The following is a 25902-nucleotide window of genomic DNA, read 5'->3' as shown; positions in this document are numbered from 1 at the left end:
TCTCCTCAGGACCAAACCCTTTCCAATCTACTAGAAAAAAGGTCTTTCCTCTTACCCTTTTGGTGGCAAGAATGTTCTCTACCTCAAACTTGTCCTCAGCAGAAACCGGAGCAGGAGGCGTACCTGTAGACTTGGAAAAAGAGTTAAGTACCACAGGTTTGAGGAGAGATACATGGAGGGAGTTAGGGATCCGTAAGTTGGCCGGGAGTTTCAATTTATAGGCCACCGGGTTGATCTGACTGATGACCTCCAGAGGACCGATGAACCGAGGCCCTAACTTGTAAGAAGGTATCTTGAGTCGGACATATTTAGATGAGAGCCAGACTTTATCTCCAGGATGAAATTGTGGAGGATCCAGGCGTTTTTTGTCAGCGTGTCTTTTCATCCGTTCGGACGACTGAAGGAGTGCGGATCGGGTACTCTCCCAAATGGAGGAAAATTTGCTAACGAGAGATTCCGCAGCCGGGTTGTCCACAGAGGTGGAGACAGGAAAAGGAATCCGAGGATGCTGACCGAAGACTACAAAAAACGGGGATTTGGAGGAGGATTTGCTCTCGTGATTGTTATAAGAGAACTCGGCCCATGGTAGGAGATCCACCCAGTCTGAATGATGGGCATTAACGAAGTGCCGGAGGTAACTGGTCAGGTTCTGATTGATCCGCTCCACTTGACCATTGGACTGTGGGTGGTAAGCGGAAGAGAAGTCCAGGGTGACGTCTAGCAGTTTACAAGTGGCTCTCCAGAAGCGTGAGGTGAACTGTACCCCACGATCCGACACGATGTGGAGGGGCAGGCCATGAAGACGAAAGATGTGACGAATAAAGTCTTTAGCTAGCTCGGGTGCAGATGGGAGGGCTGGCAGGGGAATAAAGTGAGCCATCTTGGAAAAGCGATCAGCGACCACCCAAATGACCGTACAACCGGCGGAGACGGGGAGATCAGTTATGAAGTCCATAGCAATATGCTGCCAGGGGGCAGCAGGCGCAGGAAGCGGAAGGAGGCGACCGGCTGGCAGGTGTCTCGGGACTTTGTTGCGGGCGCAGGACACACAGGCAGAAACAAAGTCTATTACGTCCTTGTGCAGGGTAGGCCACCAGTAGTGCCGGGCAATAAGCTGGAGGGTCTTTTTCTGACCGGCGTGGCCAGCTAGTTTAGACGAATGGCCCCAGTGTAGGATCTTCTTCCGATCAGGTACTGAAACAAACGTCTTACCGGGAGGGAGACGATTTAGACTCACGGGAGCCACCTGCATTACTCTGGCGGGATCAATGATATGTTTAGGTTCTTCCTCGAGATCGGACACCAGAAAGGATCGGGACAAGGCGTCTGCTTTGACGTTTTTGTCAGCCGGGCGAAAATGAAGAACAAAATCAAAGCGAGCAAAAAACAAGGACCACCGGGCTTGGCGCGGGTTAAGTCTCTGGGCATGCTGGAGGTAAGCCAAGTTCTTGTGATCAGTGTAAATTATTACCGGGTGAAGAGCCCCCTCGAGTAGGTAACGCCACTCCTCCAACGCCAGCTTGATGGCCAATAACTCTCGGTCTCCTATGGAATAGTTGCGCTCAGAAGAGGAGAAGAGTTTGGAGAAGAAGCCACAAGTTACCATTCTCCCGGAAGATGATTTTTGAGTAAGTACCGCTCCGGCTCCAGAGGAGGAGGCGTCAACTTCCAGGAAGAACTGCTTGTTGCCGTCCGGGCGATGCAGCACCGGGGCGGAAGAGAAGGCCTGTTTTAGGGAAAGAAAGGCCTCCTCTGCTTCGGGCGGCCACTCTTTGGGATTAGTACCCTTACGGGTGAGCGCGGAAATTGGGGCAGTCCGGGAAGAGAAGTGTGGTATGAAGAGGCGGTAGTAGTTAGCGAAGCCCAGGAATCGCTGAATGGCCTTCAACCCCTCCGGTCGAGGCCATTTCTCGATGGCAGACAGTTTCTCTGGATCCATTCGTAGGCCGGTCTGAGAAATAATGTAGCCCAAAAACGGAAGCGAGGTCTGCTCAAAGAGGCACTTCTCGTATTTAGCGAAGAGGTGATTCTGCCTGAGCCTGAGCAGGACCTGACGAACGTCCCTCCGGTGAGTCTGGAGATCCGGAGAGAGGACCAAGATGTCGTCCAGGTACACCACTACGCAGGAGTAGAGAAGGTCCCGGAAGATGTCATTGACCAACTCTTGAAAGACGGCAGGAGCGTTACAGAGGCCAAAGGGCATTACCAGATATTCATAGTGGCCGTCCCGGGTGTTGAATGCCGTCTTCCATTCATCCCCCTGACGGATACGAACCAGGTTTTACGCCCCACGGAGGTCCAGTTTGGTGAAGATTCTAGCCCCCCTCAGACGATCAAATAACTCCGGAATGAGCGGAAGGGGGTACTTATTCTTCACTGTGATCTGGTTAAGGCCTCTATAGTCTATACAGGGACGGAGAGAGCCGTCCTTCTTTTTGACGAAAAAGAAGCCTGCTCCCGCCGGGGAGGTAGATTTCCGGATGAATTCCCTGGCCAGGTTCTCCTCAATATATTCGGACATCGACCGGGTCTCAGCAGCGGATAATGGATAAATACGCCCACGGGGAGGAGTAGTACCAGGTAACAGGTCGATAGGGCAGTCGTATGGTCTATGAGGGGGTAGTGTCTCTGCTTCCTTTTTATTAAAGACATCGGCATAAGACCAATAAGGAATCGGAAGTCCAGGTAGATTAGCTGGGGTAGGAGAAGGACGGACGGGATGGACGGGAACCAGACAGGTCTTATGGCAGTCCTGTCCCCAGCGAAGGACTTCTCCGGTCTGCCAGTCAAGCACGGGTGCATGTCTCTGGAGCCAAGGTAGGCCTAGCAAGAGGGCGTGGGAGAGTCCAGGCAGAACATGAAAGGAGATACTCTCAGAATGCAGCATTCCCACCTGCAGAGTAATGGATTCAGTGATGAGTTGGATGGGGCGTGGTAAGAGACCCCCATCCACGGCAGCAACAGACAAGGGTACAGCCAGAGGTTTGGTGGGGATGCGGTATTTCTCTACCAGGGACTGTGAAATAAGATTCCCGGCTGCTCCAGAGTCAAGTTGGGCTAGTTCGAAATAACGGTTCTCCCCGCAGACGATTGAGACTGACAACAGCAGAGATGGAGAGGATTTATTCTTGTCTAGGTCGACCTCTCTGAGCGAACCTAGACACAGGCGTTTCCTGACCTCTCCGGGCAGGTACGGATCCGGTGCTCCTTACTGCCACAGTAGAAGCAGCTCCCCTCGGCACGGCGTAAGTCCTGACGGGTTTTGACCATCTTGGTCTGGTCGACCTGCATAGGCTCAGGAGAGTGTACCTGGGTAGAGACGGAGGGACTGACGGGTTTCTGAAAAGTAGGAGCTAGACGTGGTAACCTCCTCTCACGGGTGACCTCTTTGGCACGCTCCTGGAACCGTAGGTCAATCCGGGTGGCAAGAGTTATTAGGTCATCGAGAGTGGTAGGGATGTCCCGACCGGCAAGTTCATCTTTAATACGGCCGGACAGACCCTCCCAGAAGATGGATACCAGAGCGTCGTTATCCCAGGCCAGCTCCGAGGCAAGGGTACGGAACCGTATGGCATATTGACCCACGGTGAGACTTCCCTGATGGAGGCGTAGCAGTGATGATGCGGATGAGGTCTTCCGTCCGGGTTCGTCGAAGACTTTCCGGAAAGCCGTGAGAAAAGCAGGCAAGTTGGACACCAGGGGGTCTCCTCTCTCCCATAGAAGATTTAGCCAGGCCAGGGCCTCCCCGGTGAGATGGGACATGATGAATGCAATTTTGGCTCGGTCGGAGTTAAACTGGTGGGACAATAGTTCAAAGTGCAGGGTGCACTGATTTATGAAGCCCCGAGCCTGGGCGGAGTCGCCTCCGAAGCGAGGAGGTGCAGAAAGCCGGGGTCCGGGGTAGGATACCATGGTATTAGTGGGCAGCGGAGCTGCCGGATTGCGAGACATGGCACTGGCGGAGGTTGCTTGTGGAGCAGTCAGAGTGTCCAGGCGAGTATTGACATTCCGCAGGTGACCCAGGATGGACTCCTGTTGGGACCTTTGACCGGACAGTTCATGACACAGGTCCGAGAGCGAGGGAGCTTGGGTGCCACCGGGTTCCATGGCCCGAGCAAACTGTAACGGGTCTGGGAGGCGGAACCTCTGAGCTACTATACAAGGGGGCGGTCCTTGTAAGGGAGCGGGTGGCGACCAGGGAAGATGGGCAGGAAGTCACAGCAGGTGACCGGGGCAGTCTCTGAGTGAACGGGCTGGAGATCACGGCAAGTGACCGGGGCAGTCTCTGGATGAACGGGCAGATGGTCACGGCAAGTGACCGGGGCAGTCTCTGAATGAACGGGCAGATGGTCACGGCAAGTGACCGGGGCAGTCTCTGAATGAACGGGCAGATGGTCACGGCAAGTGACCGGGGCAGTCTCTGGATGAACGGGCAGATGGTCACGGCAAGTGACCGGGGCAGTCTCTGGGTAAAGGGTTGGTACGACCTGTGGCGGCTGATGATAGACATGAGCTCCCAGGTGAGCAGGCGAGAGTCTCTGGATGAACGGGTGGTCACAGCATGTGACGGCGGAGCCTCCAGGAAGACCAACAGACAGGCGGCAGATGAGCGCTCCCAGGTGAGCGGGCAGAAGTCTCTGGACAGGCGGGTGGTCACAGCACGTGACGGCAGAGCCTCCAGGTAGGCTAGCAGACAGGCAGCAGATGAGCGCTCCCAGGTGAGCGGGCAGGAGTCACTGGACAGGCAGGTGGTCACAGCACGTGACGGCGGAGCCTCCAGGTAGGCTAGCAGGCAGGTAGCAGATGTGTGCTCCCAGGTGAGCAGGCAAGCTGGTCCATAGACAGACTGACAGGAGTTGGAAGGCAGACCGTCGGACCTCAGGCAAGCAGGCAGGTGGCTGAAGTGCGCTCCCAGGTGAGCGGACAGGCTGGTCCTCAGACAGACTGACAGGAGTAGTAAGGCAGACCGTCGGACCTCAGACTAGCAGGCAGGTAGCAGATAATCAGGCAGGAATAAGACAGCAAGCTGGCAGGAATCTGGCAGGTATCTGGCAGGTAACTGGCAACGGGACCTGAGGGCTGAAGCAGAGTAGTGAACAGTGCAACAACATTGCTCGGGCACCTCCATTTTGGAGGAGGTGCCTTATATATGGTGAAGTCCTCCGGCCATTGGCCGGAGACTCCTTAGGACGGCGCGCGCGGCCCCTTTAAGAGGGAGGGAGAGCGCGCGCGCCCTAAGCACAGTGGCCGGGAAGGAGCTGCCAGCAGAGCGGGAGGAGGACGCCGGGCATGGAGCAGAGAGGTGAGGGGAACAGCGTCCCTGCCTAGCAGAGGGCAGGGACGCCGGTGCTACAGCTACCATCAGTAACACACTACGCCGCCAATGACTCAGATCCCCATGTCTCCCTGATTAAGCCATTATATGTCCGGGCCCGTCTGAACTTTGCTAGAGAGCATTTAGATGATCCGGAAGAGTATTGGGAGAATGTCATATGGTCAGATGAAACCAAAGTAGAACTGTTTGGTAGAAACACAACTCGTCGTGTTTTGAGGAGAAAGAATGCTTACTTGCATCCAAAGAACACCATACCTACTGTGAAGCATGGGGGTGGCAACAAACATCATGCTTTGGGGCTGTTTCTCTGGCAAGGGACCAGGACGACTGATCCATGTACATGAAAGAATGAATGGGGCCATGTATCGTGAGATTTTGAGTGCAAACCTCCTTCCATCAGCAAGTGCATTGAAGATGAAATGTGGCTGGGTCTTTCAGCATGACAATGATCCCATGCACACCACCAGGGCAATGAAGGAGTGGCTTTGTAAGAAGCATTTCAAAGTCCTGGAGTGGCCTAGCCAGTCTCCAGATCTAAACCCTATAGAAAACCTTTGGAGGGAGATGAAAGTCTGTGTTGCCCAGCGACAGCCCCAAAACATCACTGCTATAGAGGAGGTCTGCATGGAGGAATAGGCCAACATAAAAGCAATAGTGTATGCTAACCTTGTGAAGGCTTAAAGAAAACGTTTGACCTGTGTCATCGCCAACAAAGGATATATAACAAAGTATTGAAATGAACTTTTCTAATTGACCAAATATTTATTTTCCGCCAAAATTTCTTCCCAAATTAGACAATGTGATTTTCAGGAATTGTTTTCTCATTTTGTCTCTCACAGTTGAGGTCTACCTATGATGTCAATTACAGGCCTCTCTCATCTTTTTAAGTGGGAGAACTTGCACAATTGGTGGCTGACTAAATACTTTTTAACCCCACGGTATAAGGCACATAGTCAGGTTTCAATGTAAAAGCGTTAAAATTATTGTTTCAGAAATTTAAATAATTTTTCCCACTGTCTATTTTTCAATTTTTAGTTATTTTTTATTGACGGCCATTAAGGACTGTTAAGAAATGTTAAATTGTGCTCCCCTTTCTATAATAATTATTTGTATATATTGGACTTTTTTTAATGGGGCCAATTTTAATGGCTAAAAACAGCGATTCAGTTTGGCATTGTGTCTTATTTTTCCTTTATTTATATTACTTTATGCTTTTTATCTATTTTATTATTTCTTTTTTTTTTACTTTTTTCACAAGTGTACTGCCCATGACGTCTTAAAAGACCATTGGGGGGCATTTTAACAAAAATAATCAATTATTTTGTTTGCTGATTTCCCCTGTAACTGTGAATTTCCCATGTGGGAACATCAGCCTCCTTCCTGCATAGCAAAGGCTAACTGGGTCTCCTACGGTCCAGTAGCTCCTGTTTCCATTTAATGGGTCCTAGAAAGCACAGAGAGGTGCGGGACGGCCATCGTTCATCCATTAGTATATCACATTATCACATTTACTTCTTCAAACAGTTTTTTATGGTGATGATTCAATAAAATGTAGGAGTTTTTTTAAATGTGAGTGCCACATTCTCTTCTCTACTTTTATATTGTGGACTAATTCCAGGTGGGCACCCGTGATCCTTTCAGTGTGGCGATTTGACCCATACACTACGCATGTGGAACTTTACAGATCTATGGTGCCAGTTTTCCTCCCTCTGACTTTTGAAACATTGTAAAAAGCTTTACAACAATCTTATGAACTTGTAAGGTAAGAGCTTTACCTATAATTTGTCTTATTTATCCGAATATATGGGGGGCCACATGAAAGAGTAATCAGCATTTATGAAGGATGCGCTGCAAAATTCTATATACACGGTTTGAGCAGGGAAGGATCATAAGCAGCCATATATAGCACATACAGAGTCACTCACCATTATTGGCAGCCCTTCATTTTTTTCATAGACTGTACAATATCTTCAGAAATAAATGGAAATGTACCAAACCTCCAAATGTTTCTTGTAGCTATCTATAAGAAGCTTCTTGCACTTCTCAGCTGGAATTTTCTCCGATTCTTCCTTTGCAGTTTGATCAAGCACTTGAATGTTTGAGGAGGTCTTTTTCCCAATGGCAGATTTCAGTTCACCCAAAATATTTTCAATGGAATTGAGGTCAGGACTCATTGCTGGCCATTTTAAAACAGTCCTTTTTTTCTTTTTCAACCACTCGTAGGTACTTTTGAATGTTTTCTTTGGGTCATTGTCTTGCTGGAGGACCCATGATCTTTGAATGAAACCAAGTTTTCTTACACTGGGTAGGAAATTTTGCTCTAAAATCTCTTGATTATTCTCTGAATTCATTATTCCTGTGATACGGTCAAGGCCTACAGTACCAGACGCAGCAAATCAACCCCACAGCATTATGATCCTCCACCATGCTTAACTGTTGATAAGGTGTTCAATTCCTTATAAGCTTCATTGCACCATCTGTAAGCAAACCATTGCTTTGCGTTGACGAAAACTCTATTTTTGTTCCATCTGTCCACAGAAAATTTTCCAGAAGGATTGTGGTTTGTCAAGGTATTCTTTTGCAAAGACCAGTTGTTCCTTTTTAAGCATTTTCTTCAGCAATTGTTTCTGCCTTGGCATTCGCCCATAGGGCTCTGCTTGCTTTAGTGTGCGGCATATGCCACTTGTTGAAACCATGACCCCAGACTTTTCCAGGCTGGCCTTCCGGTCTTTGGATGTTTGACGTGGTGTTTTTTTTCAACCATTCGCACCAACCTTCGAAGACATTTCTTGTCAATTTTCCTTTCTCCCCCAAGTCCAGGGAGATTCTTGACCATTCCATGCTTGGAAAACGTCTTAATAACATTGCGCACTTTTGAAACTGGGATACCAAGGTCTTTGGAGATGGCCTTATACTCTTTTGAAGTCTTGTGTTTACTAATAATAGCAGTTAGGATGTCCTCAGATTCCATCTTTTGTCCTCACCACTGTGACAAAGGAACAGGGCCTACCATGTGGCTTTTTAAAACACTGGATTCATCATTCATTGGCTAATTCATGTCATATGGGCACTGACAATTAATCACAGGTGAATCTTTGTGATTTACCATAGGTGGGTCAAAATGTGCGCCATACTAAATTAATGTAAAGGTGCCAATACCAGTGACACAGCAAGCTTTAGGTTTTGCTATTTTTCCCTCCCATTGTTTTTGGTTTTAAATTATGGTTTTTCATTTTCCCTTTTGTATTTAACACGAGTCTCTATACAAAAAAACTGTTTCACTTGATTAATGTTTTTCAGGAGATATTCCACATTATGTACTTAACCTTCATGGGTGCCAATAACGATGAGCTGGACTGTAGGTGATAATGATCCACTGATGTAGCAGAATAAATGCATAACAGCACGGTTTGGTAAATACATACAAATAATGACAGTAACACATTATTGTATCTATTTTACCTCTTCTATGTGTCTATGTTTCCAGACAAACCAAATCCAGAATGGACGCTATGAAGCAGATTTATCTTCTCCTCATCTGTCATGGTAAATATTCTCACAATTACAGAATAATCCGATATAATGAGATTCTGTGACTCCGGCCTCATGTTCTGCTCATTGTTTCCAGGCTTCTATCTTGGTTCTGTATGTCAGCGGTGGACGTTCCCTTCTAAGATTACTGCTCTGATTGGTTCCTGTGTGGAGATTCCTTGTACTTATCATCCTGCCGAGAGCTCAGGAGTGTCCAGCCCTGTATGGTACACGTATTCTATCAAAGGCAATGTAGAGATCCTAAATACCAAGGATTCATCTTCTGTAAGGATAAATTATAAGTATCGGACCTCCCTGGTACCTGGAAATAACAGCTGCTCCCTGCGGATAGATCCTGTGAGGAGAGAAAATGGTGGTGAATATTATTATCCAGGGATCGCAGAAGATGGAACAATCAATGCATTTGATAAACAGGCTAGATTTCTTATTTTCTCTATCACAGGTAAATATATAAAATGACTGCTTGTAGGAACCAGTGGAAATCTTCACACTTGTCTTTTATCATTATATTCACTAATTTCACATTTTTTCCTATGAAATATAATGTATATAATGAGTTTTACTAGTGTGTGTTATGTTGTTTTCAAGTATGAGATGGATGGGCGGAAATAGCACATGAATGTAGATAGGCTGGACATAGGGGATCGCATAGACGATAGATAGAAATTTAGATAAAAATTGAATGAAGCACTGGAACCTATATGGATGCCGGGTACAGAGAAAAGCTCAGTGTAAGTGAGCTGAAATGTTACACTGGGCTAATAGAGTCCGTCTTTTAACCAATGTAACTATTTTAGAGCGCTCCCCTGCTTTTCTTTAGTTATATATGGGGTTTTTGGTAATCATCTGAAGTTGTAAACCTGGCAACATTCTACTGGTGATACTTCATTTTTCATATTTTAAAAAAGAAACAAATATAAAAATTGAAATCAGCACAGGGCCCTGTGGAAACTGAGTACAGGCCCCAAGACTTCTTGTCATGAAATCTTGAGAATACAGTCTTAAAAAATCAGCACTGGATAGGATAGGTAGATAGATAGATAATAGATAATATAGGTGGATAATAGATAATATATAATAGATAGATAATAGATAAATAATAGATAATAGATAGATAATAAATAGATAATAGATACATAATAGATAGATATTAAACATATAATAATAATAATAATAATAATAATAATAATAATAATATTAATAATAATTTTTATTTTTATAGCGCCAACATATTCCACAGCACTTTACAAATTTTAGCGGGGACTTATACAGACAATACATAATAAGCATATCTCATATCGAAAGGAGTGAGGGCCCTGCTCGCAAGCTTACAGTCTATGAGGAAATGGGGGAGACACAAAAGGTAGAATATACATTTATTGTATAATGCAGCCTTGATATACTAAATAGAATAAATAATAATACATGGACTGGTCACCAGCCAGTATGTGTGCAGTCCTGACCGAGGATATTATGTGCATGGTTGGTATGAACCTGAAATTGAAGATTTTAATATGGGGGAAAACTGGGACGGACAGAGAGTGTGCGGAGGTGATACGCCAGTCTAAAGAAATTGGATTTTAGGGTCTGCTTGAAACTGTGGGTATTGGGAATTAATCGAACTGTCCTGGGTAGTGCATTCCAAAGTATTGGCGCAGCACGCGAGAAATCTTGGAGACGGGAGTGGGAAGCTCGGATTATGGAGGATTTTAGTTTTAAGTCATTTGCAGAACGGAGGGCACGTGTAGGGTGGTAGACTGAGAAGAGGGAGGAGATGTAGGGGAGTAGTGAAGCATGGAGCACTTTGTGGGTAAGCGTGATAAGTTTAAATTGAACTCTATATTGGATGGGCAACCAGTGCAATGACTGGCACAGGGAAAAGGCATCGGTGTAGCGGTTGGCAAGGAATATGATCCTGGCTGCTGCATTAAGGACGGATTGGAGAGGGGAGGGTTTAGTAAGAGGGAGACCGATTAGTAGAGAGTTGCAATAGTCCAGACAAGAATGAATAAGAGCTACAATAAGAGTTTTTGCCGAGATAATAGATAATAGACAGATAATAGATCGATAATAGATAGATGACAGATAGATAATAGATAATAGATAGATAATTGAAAGAGAATAGATAATAGAAAGATAATAGATAGATTCTAGGTGGATAATAAATAGATAATAGAAAGATAATAGATAATAGATAATAAATAGATAATAGATAGATGACAGATGACAGATAGATAATAGATGATAGATAATAGGTGGATAATAGATAGATAATAGGTGGATAATAGATAGATAGATACATAATAGATAGGTGGATAATAGATAGATAGATAATAGATAGATGATAGATAGATGATAGATGGATAATAGATAGATAATAGATAGATGATAGATAATAGATAGATAATAGATAGATAATAAATGATAGATAGATAATAGATAGATGATAGATAATAGATAGATAGTTAATAGATAGATGGATAATAGATAGATGATAGATAGATAGTAGTGTTGAGTGAGCATGCTCGACACAGCCCGAGCATCTCGCTACTCGGGTTGTTCAGCGAGCACCGAGCATTTCCAGGTTACTTGGGCGGGAGCTCGCGTCTCCGCCCTGCACGTTTGGCGCTCTTTACAGAGCCAATGAACAGGAAGGGATTGCCAGCCAGTCACTGTAATGCTGCAGCCATGTTGCTTCTGGGTTTTACAGTGGTTGGCTGGCTGCACAGCGTCATCTTGAGTATTTAAAACCGGGCGCCGCCATCTTCGACACAGTCGCCAGGGATCAGACAGTGTAGGGCGAGTGCTGCTGAGTTAGGGAGAGATATATAGTGTGAAATAGTTAGTGTAGGGGCTCTAAAGGCTGCCAAATCAAACAAACAGTCCTTCTCAGGACTAATATCCATCCCAGATACCAGGCAGGCAGGCTGTATAGGAGACGCAGTGGTTATACCAACAAACAGTCCATTACAGTCCTGTGTGCTCCTGTTTGTCAAATTGCTAGACTTATCCCCCGGTCTCAGGGGCCAGGAAAATTCCTTTTTTTTTCATCTAAAGCCTGTATTTTTTTTCCTCAGTCAGAGTGTACAAATACACGTCTTATTGACCTTTTCGTATTCGTATTGAGTGCGCCTGTGACTGTTCAGACACCAATATATCTGTTTAAAATATTCTGGGGAAGGCCACATGACTATAACTGTTGTTTTGCAGTCCCATGGTTCAAATCTCTGTATTATCCAGCTTTTGGCCTTTTTTACATAAAAAACAGTAATAGTGTCTCCCTGACTGTTCAGACACAAATATATCCGTTTAAAATATTCTGGTGTAGGCCAGATAACTATAAGTTTGGTTTTGCAGTTCCACGGTTAAAATCTCCGTATTATCCAGCTTTTGGCCTTTTTTGCATAAAAAAACAGTAATAGTGTCTCCTTGACTGTTCAGACACAAATATATCTGTTTAAAATATTCTGGTGTAGGCCAGATAACTAGAAGTTTGGTTTTGCAGTTCCACAGTTCAAATCTCTGTATTATCCAGTTTTTGGCCTTTTTTACATAAATAAAACAGTAATAGTGTCTCCCTGACTGTTCAGACACAAATATATCCGTTTAAAATATTCTGGTGTAGGCCAGATAACTATAAGTTTGGTTTTGCAGTTCCACGGTTAAAATCTCCGTATTATCCAGCTTTTGGCCTTTTTTGCATAAAAAAACAGTAATAGTGTCTCCTTGACTGTTCAGACACAAATATATCTGTTTAAAATATTCTGGTGTAGGCCAGATAACTAGAAGTTTGGTTTTGCAGTTCCACAGTTCAAATCTCTGTATTATCCAGTTTTTGGCCTTTTTTACATAAATAAAACAGTAATAGTGTCTCCCTGACTGTTCAGACACAAAAATATCTGTTTAAAATATTCGTGTGTAGGCCAGATAACTAGAATTTTGGTTTTGCAGTTCCATGGTTCAAATCTCAGTATTATCCAGCTTTTGGCCTTTTTGACATAAAAAAAGTAATAGTGTCTCCGTGACTGTTCAGACACAAATATTTCTGCTTAAAATATTCTGGTGTAGGCCAGATAACTAGAAGTTTGGTTTTGCAGTTCCATGGTTCAAATGTGTGTATTATCCAGCTTTTGGCCTTTTTTACATAAAAAAAAAACAGTTTGAGTGTCTCGCTCAGTGTTCAGACAAAAATATATCTGTTTAAAAGATTCTGGTGTAGGCCAGAGAAATAGAACTGTGGTTTTCCTCTTCCACGGTTCTAATCCTCTTTTTATTTCCCTTTTTCCATTGATAGTGCGAGTGTAAGCTATTTTACTTAATTTACAATGGGCAAGGCGTGTGGCAAGGGACGTGGAACAGGACATTCTGGTGATGGTGCTTGCAGAGGACGGGGCCGTGGCCAAGGTGAAAATGTGCGACAACCAACAGCCACATATTCTCGCTCCCACTTCTTGACCAAATTACTAGGGAAGCACACTACAACACCAGTATTGCGAACTGATCAGTGTGAACAGGTTATTAATTGGATAGCAGATAATACTTCCAGTTACCTGGGCACCACCACCTCCGGTCTGTCTTCCACACGGTCAAGTTTTAGTAGCCGTGAGTATCAACCGCATACTTCTCCTCACACTGATGCTCCTTCCTCCCACCATTGCCGAGTGTCGTCAGACAGCAACTGATCCCACAGTTGGACACTCTGAAGAGCTGTTCACTGGTCCATTTCCATATTTGTGCCCCTCGCCTGCTCCGCTTGAAGTGGTGAAAGCGGAGATCCCATGTAGCGATGCCCATATATTTGAACAGCCACGGCAAGAGGAAGTCGACGCTGGCAATTTGTCACAAGAGGTGGATGATGACGAGACACAATTGCCACAAAGTGAGGAGGAGGATCGTGGTGCACAAGTGGAAAAGGAGGTGGTGGATGATCTAGTAACTGACCCAACGTGGCAGGAGGACATGCAGAGGGAGGCCAGCATCACACAGGGGGAGGGAGGAAGAGTACCCCAACAAGCAGGAAGAAGCATTGTGGTGGTCGCACACAGAAGGCGGGCAACAGTTCCCCGTAACACCAACACAAGGGACGTTGCCAATACAAACAGTAGGTCTTCCAGAGTCTGGAATTTTTTTAAAGACTCTGCTAATAACCCCAAAAGGGCCATTTGTGCCACCTGCCATGCCAGCATCAGCAGGGGTGACAAAACTACCAGCCTGACCACCACCAGCATGATCAGACACATGTCAGCAAAGCACCCGACTTTGTGGGGCGAAACCCAGGGTCCACGACCAGTGTCAGCGGGTGTCACCATTGCTTCTTCCACTGTTGTACATGTAAGAGAACCCCCTGTTGTGTGTGCAAGGCAATCCCCTGTCTATACTGCATGCAAAGGTGCCCCCTCCTCTCAGTCTTCACTTGTTATGGCAGTTTCTCAAGAAACAGCATCAACGTCCACGTCCCACCGCAGCGTTCAATTGTCCATATCCCAGACCTTTGAATGAAAGCGCAAATTCGAAGCCAATGCCCCACAGGTCACAGTCCTAAATTCGCACAATTCATGACTGCTTGAGTTGGAAATGCTGGGTAAACATAGTGGAAGCTGGGACCCAGTCGGACCTTGGGACGGAACACATCCTCCCCACACTGCCCCCACAGTGTACAGCTTCCTGCGCATCATCCTCCTACTCCTCCTCATGTTCAGCCTCCATCTCAGATATCACCACATCAGTTACAAGCTGGAAGCACTGCAGTACTGCCTCAGCCAAGTGGCAACAGGCTATGCTGAAACTCATAAGCTTAGGTGATAAACCTCACACTGCTTGTGAGTTGTGGACAGCTGTGAAAGAGCAGGCAGATCTGTGGCTGAGACCGCTGAACCTACATCCAGGCATGGTCGTGTGTGACAATGGCCATATCCTGGTGGTGGCTCTGATGCGAGGCGAGATCACACACGTACCATGCCTGGCTCATGTGCTTAACTTCGTGGTTCAGTGGTTTCTTAAATCGTACCCCGAATTGCCAGATCTGCTCGTCAAAGTACGCCGCCTGTCAGCTAATTTTCAGAAGTTGGCTACAGCTTCCGCCGCCCTTGCTGTGTTGCAGCAGCGTTTTCATCTTTCGGCACACCGACTTGTGTGTGATGTACCCACACGTTGGAACGCTACCCTCCACATTTTGCAAAGGATTTGTGAGCAGAAGAGAGCAGTTGTGGAGTATCAGCTGCAACAAGGCCGTCGATATTCAGATCAGACTCCACACATAAGACCTCAGGAGTGGACCTGGATATCTGACATATGTACCATCCTGACAAACTTTGAGGAGTCCACCAAGATGGTCAATGGCGTTGATGCCATCATTAGTGTCAGCATCCCACTTGTGTGTCTTTTGCAACGCTTTCTGCAGAGAATTAAAGAGGAGTCATTGCAGGCAGAGTATGATGAGATGGATCAAGAAGCTGTAGTGGGGGATTACACACAGCCCAGCCTCATATCATCCCAACATGCATTTAGGGACAATGAGGGAGAGAAGGCGGAGAAGAAGGAAAAACAGGAGCTAGTATCAAGCGCTGTAGACGGTAGTACCTGTACAACTGTCATACCGTCGGTTCAGCATGGGTGGCCTGAGGACAGGGGGGAGGAGGAGGAGGAGAGCATGGTCAGTGGTCATCTTGGTGAGGACACGGAAGTCTTGCCCGTTACCAGTCTAGCACGCATGGCTGACTTTATGTTACGCTTCCTTAACCGTGACACTCGCGTTGTCAAAATGTTGAGTGACAGTCATTACTGGTTGGTGACACTTTTAGACCCCCGCTACAAGGAGAACTTTCACTCTCTCATTCCTGAGGTGGATAGGTCTACATAAATGGGGCAGTAACAGAAGGCCCTTGCTGCAGAACTGTTAAAAAAATTCCCATCAGAACACGCTAGCGGCAGAGGTCACAGTTCGTTGACCAACCAAGGCGTACAGGCGAGAGAGACGCAAATCAAAACCAGCAAAGGCAGGGGAACACTGTCACCTATCTGGGACAGTTTTCTGAGACCCGCCCAGCTTACAGGCCCTGAGGCGCGGGGTACTCTCACAAGGAGTGGAAAGTTTCAAAAGATTGTGAGGGAGTACCTTGCCAACCGTACCAGCATCCTCTGTGATTCCTCTGTGCCATTTAATTATTGGGTATCCAAGCTGGACACTTGGAATGAACTCGCTCTGTACGCCTTGGAGGTCCAGGCCTGCCCTGCCGCTAGCGTGTTATCGGAGCGTGCTTTTAATGCCGCTGGGGGAATTATAACTGAAAAGCGCACTCGCCTGTCAAATGACAATGCTGACAAGCTATATGTAAATAGAGGAGAGAACAAGGCGCAATGGGTGACTCAGTATTGCAATTGTAGGAGGGGTGTGGGGATGGCTACTAACCTTATGAAGTTGTGCACCTCAGCACAACCCCAGTGTTAAGCTCCACAAGCTCCGCTCTGTTGGTGGCTGTCATCTATTTCCAGCGGCGTTCACAGATCCTGATCTCTCTGTGGTGGATCACGTGGTCAGGTTAGTTGCATGTAACGCCGAGATGGACGCCAAGCTTCAACAACACCCCCGTCAGCGCTTTGGAGGGGTTAGGGCAGCGCAGCTTGGAAAACCAGGGTAGTAATTCTAATTAAATTGCTCCCACAGGTGAAAGAACAATAAATTAAAGGCAGCTCTACCGCACCCCAACAGGGGGAAAGGGACAATCAGTGAATATGAATAGCGGTACCAGAGCGCCAATAACAGGGCAAAAATATTAAAAGGACTGATATATTAATACACACAACGCGTTTCGGTGGACACAGCCACCTTCATCAGCCCTGTTATTGGCGCTCTCGTACCGCTATTCATATTCACTGAATGCTGACAAGCTGACCCTTATCAAAACGAACAAGGGCTGGATTAGGCCAGACTTCTCATCACCACCAAATGACAGCAGAGTATCAAAAAGTCAAATCCGCTGTGTTATTTCGGGAGGTGTATTCCCATGCACCGCTTCACACCCACACATGGGTATACGCTTCCTCATTTCGGCTGTTTTTTGCTCTTCTTATCCTCAGCCTCCACCACCACTATACCACCAGGGTGACCGTGGTCCGTGTTGCCAGCATTGCAAGTTCCTCCATCCTAATTTTTGGCAGCTTTAGCTTGGAAGGCATAGGCAACGACTATGAGAGACCCACTGCCCTATAATGGGAATAATGTTTTTAATACGCTGTACTGCATGGCTCTTGTAAGGGGCATTGCAAGTTCCTACTTCTAATTTTTGGCAGCTTTCGCTATGAAGGCATAGGAAAAGACTATGGGAGACCCACTCCCCAATAATGGGAATAATCTTTTTAATATGCTGTACTGCATGGCTCTTGTAAGGGGCATTGCAAGTTACTCCTTCCTAATTTTTTGCAGCTTTTGATTGGAAGGCATAGGAAAAGACTATGGGAGACCCACTCCCCAATAATGGGAATAATCTTTTTAATATGCTGTACTGCATGGCTCTTGTAAGGGGCATTGCAAGTTCCTACTTCCTAATTTTTGGCAGCTTTTGCTTCGAAGGCGTAGGCAAAGACTATGGGAGACCCACTCACCAATAATGGGATTAATGTTTTTAATATGCTGTACTGCATAACTCTTGTAAGGGGCATTAAAATGGTCTTGTTAAGCTACTGCGACATCCACCACTCTTCCAAGGTTCATTAAAACCATCTTGTTAAGCTACTGCAACCTCCACCACTCTTCCAAGGGGCATTAAAATCATCTTGTTAAGCTACTGCGACATTCACCACTTATCCAAGGGGCATTAAAACAGTCTTGTTAAGCTACTGCGACCTCCTTCTCTTCCAAGGGGCATTAAAACCATCTTGTTAAGCTACTGCGACCTCCACCGCTCTTCAAAGGGGCATTAAAATTGACTTGTTAACCTACTGCGACCTCCACCACTCTTCCAAGGGGCATTAAAATCGTCTTGTTAAGCTATTGCGACCTCCACCACTTTTCCAGGGGGCATTAAAACCATCTTGTTAAGCTACTGCGACCTCCACTACTTTTCCAAGGGGCATTAAAACCGTCTTGTTAAGCTACTGCAACCTCCACCGCTCTAACAAGGGGCATTAAAACCATCTTGTTAAGCTACTGCGACCTCCACCGCTCTTCCTAGGGGCATTAAAATCATCATGTTAACCTACTACGACCTCCAACACTTTTCCAAGGGGCATTAAAACCGTCTTGTTAAGCTACTGCGACCTCCACCGCTTTTCCAAAGGGCATTAAAGCCATCTTGTTAAGCTACTGTGACCTCCACCACTTTTCCAAGGGGCATTAAAACCGTCTTGTTAAGCTACTGTGACCTCCACCACTCTTTCAAGGGGCATTGATATTGTCTTTTTATTCCACTGCGACCTCCACTACTCTTCCAAGGCGCATTAAAATCGTCTTGTTAAGCTACTGCGACCTCCACCACTCTTCCAAGGGGCATTAAAACCATTTTGTTAAGCTACTGCGACCTCCACCACTCTTCCATGTGGCATTAAAACCGTCTTGTTAAACCACTCTGAACTCCACATCTTTTCCAAGGGGCATTAAAACCATCTTGTTTATCTACTATGACCTCCACGTCTCTTCCAAGGGGCATTAAAACAGTCTTGTTAAACCACTCTGAACTCCACAGCTCTTCCAAGGGGTATTGAAATGTTGTTTTTAATTACCTTTAACCTCCATGACTCTTCCAACAGGCATTGCATTTCCTCCTAATTTTAGTCAGGTTTTGCTTTTTAATGCATAGGCGAACACTAAGGGAGACCCACTCCCCAATAATGGGTAGAAGGTTTTTAGTACGCTGTAATCCACGTATGTTTCAAGGGGCATTGCAGTTCCTCATAATTTTTGGAAAGCCTTCCATTCACTGCTTAGGCCAACAGTGTACAGGAGACCCAGTTGCTAGGCCAAGAGTGTAGAGGAGACCCAGTTGCTATAAATGGAAAAAACGGTTTAGTTAAGGCCCTCTGACCTACATGTCACTTCCAAGGGGCATTGGAGTGCCTCGAAATTTTTGGTAGGCATTGCCCTATAACTGTGTAGCCGAACCGCTCCTTTTGGTACGGAAACATATCCTACAAGACATGTGTGGTTGACTGGCCTGATATTGATGTGAATGGTCCCTGTTCCTTCTGCTCTTTCTCCTTTGCCACCACCTCATCCATCATTCATCGCCTGAAGCTTTGTTTTAACGGGAGTCATAGAATTGGAAAGTAGCAGGAAAACATCTAGCAATCCTCGGAGGAGGTAGGATATGCGCCAAAACGCTGACCACCTCAGGCCTAGCCGCTACTACATACATGGGCTTGGATTACTAGGAACAGAAAGCTAAGGAGATGGATGGTCTCATGATCATGAATAATTTACTCATTGTGTAGGAGGCTGACCACTGCTGCTGTCTACCTTTTGAACTTTGTGTTGAAGCCTGATTGACCCAGGACCTGCAATCCTCTATGTCTGGAGGACGTGTTGTATCCCAGTGTCCAACTGTTTCCTGGCTTCCACAATATTAGCCCAGTGTGAAGCCGTCAGTGAGATGGACAATCCCTGGCCACATTCACTTGTCCATGAGTTTGTGGTTAGGCTGTCCTTCAAATAGGGACGGCTGGGGACCGCTTATGGACACCCGTCCGCCCCTTGGCAGCTGGGGACCAAGCCTGGACACCCGGCCGCCGGACGGCTGGGGACTGAGTATGGATACCAGGTCACCAACGCTGCCATGACGTGGTGGCCAGATTCCGCCTCCACATGCCTAAAAGGCCCAATTTCAAGTGCATGCAAGCAGTATGGTATTGCAGCATGGGGGTGGGTGGGTGGCAGGCTGCATTCTTGCGCTTGCATTGCAAGGAATGGGGGAGGTACAATTGAACACTACCCCGGGACAATGACTTGCAAGTCTGATGCGGCAAGAATCACTTCTGATGGGCACATTTCCCAGTGAATGCATTTGTCATGGTTGAAAGCAATACAAAAGTGCAAAAACGCATAAAAAATGCTACTTGTGAACATAGCCCAAGGTGTGGAGGAGTATTTTTGTTTTTGGTTATGTATTTTACCTTATATACAATTCTTTACCCTGGAAAGGATGTTCCTTAACATATTTCACAGAAAAGTACTTTGAGTTTCGTTTTTGAACGTTTTATTCTGAGCCCGTAAAAGTGGCTTAATACCTCTGACCACGTTGTTGACAGCAGTGACCTGGGGGTCAGAAATGCTTCCTGGGGCGATGCCCATGCTGTCCCCATGTCATTTGAGCACTGTCACTATCGTTTTGGGCACTTTTTAGGGTTTCTACAGACTGCCGGGGTGCCGCCACAAAAATGCTTGGGTCTCCCATAGACTAACATTGGGCTCGTTGCTCGGGTCGAGCACTCGAGTATCACGGTGAGCTCGGTCTGAGCTTCGAGCACCCGAGCATTTTAGTGCTCGTTTAACACTAATAGATAGATAATAGATAATAAATAGATAATAGATAGATGATTTATAATATATATATAAATAATAGATAAATAGATAGATAATAGATAGATAATAGATAGTAGATAATAGATAGATAATAGCTAATAGATAGATAATAGATGATAGATAATAGATAATAGATGATAGATAATAGATAGATAATAGATAATAGATAGATAAATGATAGATAATAGATAGATAATAGATAATAGATGTTAGATAATAGATATTAGATGATAGATAATAGATAGATGATAGATAATAGATAGATAATAGATAGATGATAGATAATAGATAGATAATAGATGATAGATAATAGATGATAGATAATATATTGATAAAAGATAGATAAATATGTAATAGATAGATACTATATATATTGGTAATGGATAGATAGATAACTACATAGATAGGTATCATATGGCCAAAGATCCCATTTAACTTAAAAACACACTCACAGCAGCCATGTAAGTCTAATATTTCCTTTATATGTAATGTCATCAATTACACATCTCCAGTCTTTATAACAATTTGCAGATTGTTAATTTCCCCTTAATGGATACTGAAAGGTCAATAGATGGAAAGTGTATTACAGGTCTTTTTTGGACATTTTAATAAAAACAATACAGTCTACATCTCTAGAGATTTTTCTTTCTAGAGATGAAGGAATTTATGTGGAATTGAATTCTAATTGAATTGTACATAAATCCTTATTGCTCAAATCTCAGATGTTTTGTAATTCACTATGCCCAAACTCAGCAAAATGGCGACTGGCTGCCTCCTTTTTTCTACACCATGGAGGATGAGAAAAAGGTTAAAAAATGCTCACTTCATCACACACCTCTCCAGGTTTCTCTGCTGCTCTCTCTCTCCTGTATGGTACTTGGAGCCTGTTCTTACCGCTGCAGTGCACTGAGGCATCTCCATGTTAGGCTGGATCTTCTGGCTTAGATTAGGCCTGGGAAGTCACTTCACATGTTCTTGCAAGGTTGTGGGGAAGTCCAGGGCTTAGTAGCGACTGAAAGTCCCAGCCTAGTGTTGAGATGCCAGTAGTTTCAGTGAGCAGCGGTGGTAAGAAGAGGCGCCACAAACCAGAAAGAGGACAATGAGCTGCGGAGGTGAGTGGTGAGATGAGGATTCATTGTTCTTTTTCTACATCTTACATTTACTATGCTCTGGGGTCTTTTCATACCCGATAACCCAAGCATAATAAGGGACATTCAACTCACTGAGAATAAATTTGTTGCAAATCAAATTTCCTAGTAAAACCTGTGCATTTTGTGAAATAAAATCTCACCAGAACTGCTTATCTCTAGTCTCTACCACAAAGGCAGACCAAGCCAATCTAAGAAGTCATTGAAGACCTCAGGATTGTTTATGCTCTTCAGGCTTAAGAACATTACTAAAAAGTTTCTGTACAGTCTTTCTAATCACATTCTCTGTTGGTGCACATTTTCCAACAGAGTGATAAGTAGTGATAATGGCTTCCTTCTACAATTAATTTCCATAGATCAAGTGAACTTTCAGCTCAATGTGCCTAATGATCTGACTGAAGGAGAAGCCACCACTATACGATGTAGTATAGAGCACACGTGCCGCTCCAGTCCTCCTTCTCTACAATGGAACAAACCTGGTCAAGTTCTTTATCAGTTTGTGGAGATTTCTGATAGATCCTGGAGAGAAGAATCCAATCTTAGTTATATTCCTTCATATGTGGATGATGGGACTCCAGTACGGTGCATATCCTAGGGGACAAAGTTTTCAAAAATCAATAACCCTGAACATGTCCTGTATGTATTTTAGATGACTGTGTACAATATGTGATTTCTTTTATTTTCTATCTGTAGCGCCGGCGTCCCTGCCCTCTGCTAGGCAGGGACGCTGTTCCCCTCACCTCTCTGCTCCGAGCCCGGCGTCCTCCTCCCGCTCTGCTGGCAGCGCGCGCTCCTTCCCGGCCACTGTGCTTAGGGCGCACGCGCGCGCGCTCCCTCCCTCTTAAAGGGGCCGCGCGCACCGTCCTAAGGAGTCCCCGGCCAATGGCCGGAGGACTTCACCATATATAAGGCACCTCCTCCAAAATGGAGGTGCCCGAGCAAAGTTGTGGCACTGTTCACTACTCTGCTTCAGCCCTCAGGTCCCATTGCCAGTTACCTGCCAGTTACCTGCCAGATTCCTGCCAGCTTGCTGTCTTATTCCTGCCTGATATTCAGCTACCTGCCTGCTTGCCTGAGGTCCGACGGTCTGCCTTCCAACTCCTGTCAGTCTGTCTATGGACCAGCTAGCCCGCTCACCTGGGAGCGCACATCTGCTACCTGCCTGCTAGCCTACCTGGAGGCTCCGCCGTCACGTGCTGTGACCACCTGCCTGTCCAGAGACTCCTGCCCGCTCACCTGGGAGCGCTCATCTGCTGCCTGTCTGCTAGCCTACCTGGAGGCTCCGCCGTCACATGCTGTGACCACCCGCCTGTCCAGAGACTTCTGCCCGCTCACCTGGGAGCGCTCATCTGCTGCCTGTTTGTTGGTCTTCCTGGAGGCTCCGCCGTCACATGCTGTGACCACCCGTTTATCCTGAGACTCTCGCCTACTCACCTGGGAGCTCACGTCTACCATCAGCCGCCACAGGTCGTACCAACCCTTTACCCAGAGACTGCCCCGGTCACTTGCCGTGACCTTCTGCCCGTTCATCCAGAGACTGCCCCGGTCACTTGCCGTGACCTCCTGCCCGTTCATCCAGAGACTGCCCCGGTCACTTGCCGTGATCTCCTGCCCGTTCATCCAGAGACTGTTCCGGTCACCTGCTGTGACTGCCTGCCTGGTCGCCACCCGCTCCCTTACAAGGACCGCCCCCTTGTATAGTAGCTCAGAGGTTCCGCCTCCCAGACCCGTTACAGTTTGCTCGGGCCATGGAACCCGGTGGCACCCAAGCTCCCTCGCTCTCGGACCTGTGTCATGAACTGTCCCGTCAGAGGTCCCAACAGGAGTCCATCCTGGGTCACCTGCGGAATGTCAATTCTCGCCTGGACACTCTGACTGCTCCGCCAGCAACCACCACCAGTGCCATGACTCGCAATCCGGCAGCTCCGCTGCCCACTAATACCATGGTATCCTACCCCGGACCCCGGCTTTCTGCACCTCCTCGCTTCGGAGGCGACTCCGCCCAGGCTCGGGGCTTCATAAATCAGTGCACCCTGCACTTTGAACTTCTGTCCCACCAGTTTAACTCCGACCGGGCCAAAATTGCCTTCATCATGTCCCATCTCACCGGGGAGGCCCTGGCCTGGCTAAATCCTCTATGGGAGAGAGGAGACCCCCTGGTGTCCGACTTGCCTGCCTTTCTCACGGCTTTCCGGAAAGTCTTCGACGAACCCGGACGGAAGACCTCATCCGCATCATCACTGCTACGCCTCCGTCAGGGAAGTCTCACCGTGGGCCAATATGCCATACGGTTCCGTACCCTTGCCTCGGAGCTGGCCTGGGATAACGACGCTCTGGTATCCGTCTTCTGGGAGGGTCTGTCCGGCCGTATTAAAGATGAACTTGCCGGTCGGGACATTCCTACCACTCTCGATGACCTAATAACTCTTGCCACCCGGATTGACCTACGGTTCCAGGAGCGTGCCAAAGAGGTCACCCGTGAGAGGAGGTTTCCACGTCTAGCTCCTACTTTTCAGAAACCCGTCACTCCCTCCGTCTCTTCCCAGGTACACTCTCCTGAGCCTATGCAGGTCGACCAGACCAAGATGGTCAAAACCCGTCAGGACTTACGCCGTGCCGAGGGGAGCTGCTTCTACTGTGGCAGTAAGGAGCACCGGATCCGTGCCTGCCCGGAGAAGTCGGGAAACGCCTGTGTCTAGGTTCGCTCAGAGAGGTCGACCTAGACAAGAATAAATCCTCTCTATCTCTGCTGTTGTCAGTCTCAATCGTCTGCGGGGAGAAAAGTTATTTCGAACTAGCCCAACTTGACTCTGGAGCAGTCGGGAATCTTATTTCACAGTCCCTGGTAGAGAAAAATCGCATCCCCACCAAACCTCTGGCTGTACCCTTGTCTGTTGCTGCCGTGGATGTGGGCCTCTTACCACGCCCCATCCAACTCATCACCGAATCCATTACTCTGCAGGTGGGAATGCTGCATTCTGAGAGTATCTCCTTTCATGTTCTGCCTGGACTCTCTCACGCCCTCTTGCTAGGCCTACCTTGTCTCCAGAGACATGCACCCGTGCTTGACTGGCAGATCGGAGAAGACCTTCGCTGGGGACAGGACTGCCATAAGACCTGTCTGGTTCCCGTCCATCCCGTCCGTCCTTCTCCTACCCCAGCTAATCTACCTGGACTTCCGATTCCTTATTGGTCTTATGCTGATGTCTTTAATAAAAAGGAGGCAGATACACTACCCCCTCATAGACCATACGACTGCCCTATCGACCTGTTACCCGGTACTACTCCTCCCCGTGGGCGTATTTATCCATTATCCGCTGCTAAGACCCGGTCGATGTCCGAATATATTGAGGAGAATCTGGCCAGGGGATTCATCCGGAAATCTACCTCTCCGGCGGGAGCAGGCTTCTTTTTCGTCAAAAAGAAGGACGGCTCTCTCCGTCCCTGTATAGACTATAGAGGCCTTAACCAGATCACGGTAAAGAATAAGTACCCCCTTCCGCTCATTCCGGAGTTATTTGATCGTCTGAGGGGGGCTAGAATCTTCACCAAACTGGACCTCCGTGGGGCGTACAACCTGGTCCGTATCCGTCAGGGGGATGAATGGAAGACGGCATTCAACACCCGGGACGGCCACTATGAATATCTGGTAATGCCCTTTGGTCTCTGTAACGCTCCTGCCGTCTTTCAAGAGTTGGTCAATGACATCTTCCGGGACCTTCTCTACTCCTGCGTAGTGGTGTACCTGGACGACATCTTGGTCTTCTCTCCGGATCTCCAGACTCACCGGAGGGACGTTCGTCAGGTTCTGCTCAGGCTCAGGCAGAATCACCTCTTCGCTAAATACGAGAAGTGTCTCTTTGAGCAGACCTCGCTTCCGTTTTTGGGCTACATTATTTCTCAGACCGGCCTACGAATGGATCCAGAGAAACTGTCTGCCATCGAGAAATGGCCTCGACCGGAGGGGTTGAAGGCCATTCAGAGGTTCCTGGGCTTCGCCAACTACTACCGCCTCTTCATACCACACTTCTCTTCCCGGACTGCTCCAATTTCCGTGCTCACCCGTAAGGGTACTAATCCCAAAGACTGGCCGCCCGAAGCAGAGGAGGCCTTTCTTTCCTTAAAACAGGCCTTCTCTTCCGCCCCGGTGCTGCATCGCCCGGACGGCAACAAGCAGTTCTTCCTGGAAGTTGACGCCTCCTCCTCTGGAGCCGGAGCGGTACTTACTCAAAAATCATCTTCCGGGAGGATGGTAACTTGCGGCTTCTTCTCTAAACTCTTCTCCTCCTCAGAGCGCAATTATTCCATAGGAGACCGAGAGTTATTGGCCATCAAACTGGCATTGGAGGAGTGGC

At 46.9% G+C, this 25902-nt stretch overlaps 1 protein-coding gene across 1 annotated transcript in view; it reads left to right on the top strand.

Annotated features, from left to right (window-relative positions):
• Positions 1 to 25902, top strand: part of LOC141172994 (Schwann cell myelin protein-like) — a 102121-nt gene that overhangs the window by 5862 nt on the left and 70357 nt on the right. The window contains exons 2-3 of the mRNA XM_073657610.1: positions 8823 to 8881; positions 8964 to 9329. Of these exons, the coding sequence (XP_073513711.1) occupies positions 8839 to 8881; positions 8964 to 9329 (409 nt within the window). The 5' untranslated portion in view covers positions 8823 to 8838. The remainder of the gene's footprint in view (positions 1 to 8822; positions 8882 to 8963; positions 9330 to 25902) is intronic.

This window comes from Phyllobates terribilis, unplaced genomic scaffold (genome assembly GCF_046119375.1).
Source record: "Phyllobates terribilis strain yellow unplaced genomic scaffold, ASM4611937v1 Scaffold_12__6_contigs__length_324123572, whole genome shotgun sequence".
Classification (NCBI taxonomy): Eukaryota; Metazoa; Chordata; class Amphibia; order Anura; family Dendrobatidae; genus Phyllobates; species Phyllobates terribilis.
The sequence above is the reverse complement of the archived record's forward strand: the minus strand, read 5'-3'. Positions and strand labels throughout refer to the sequence as shown.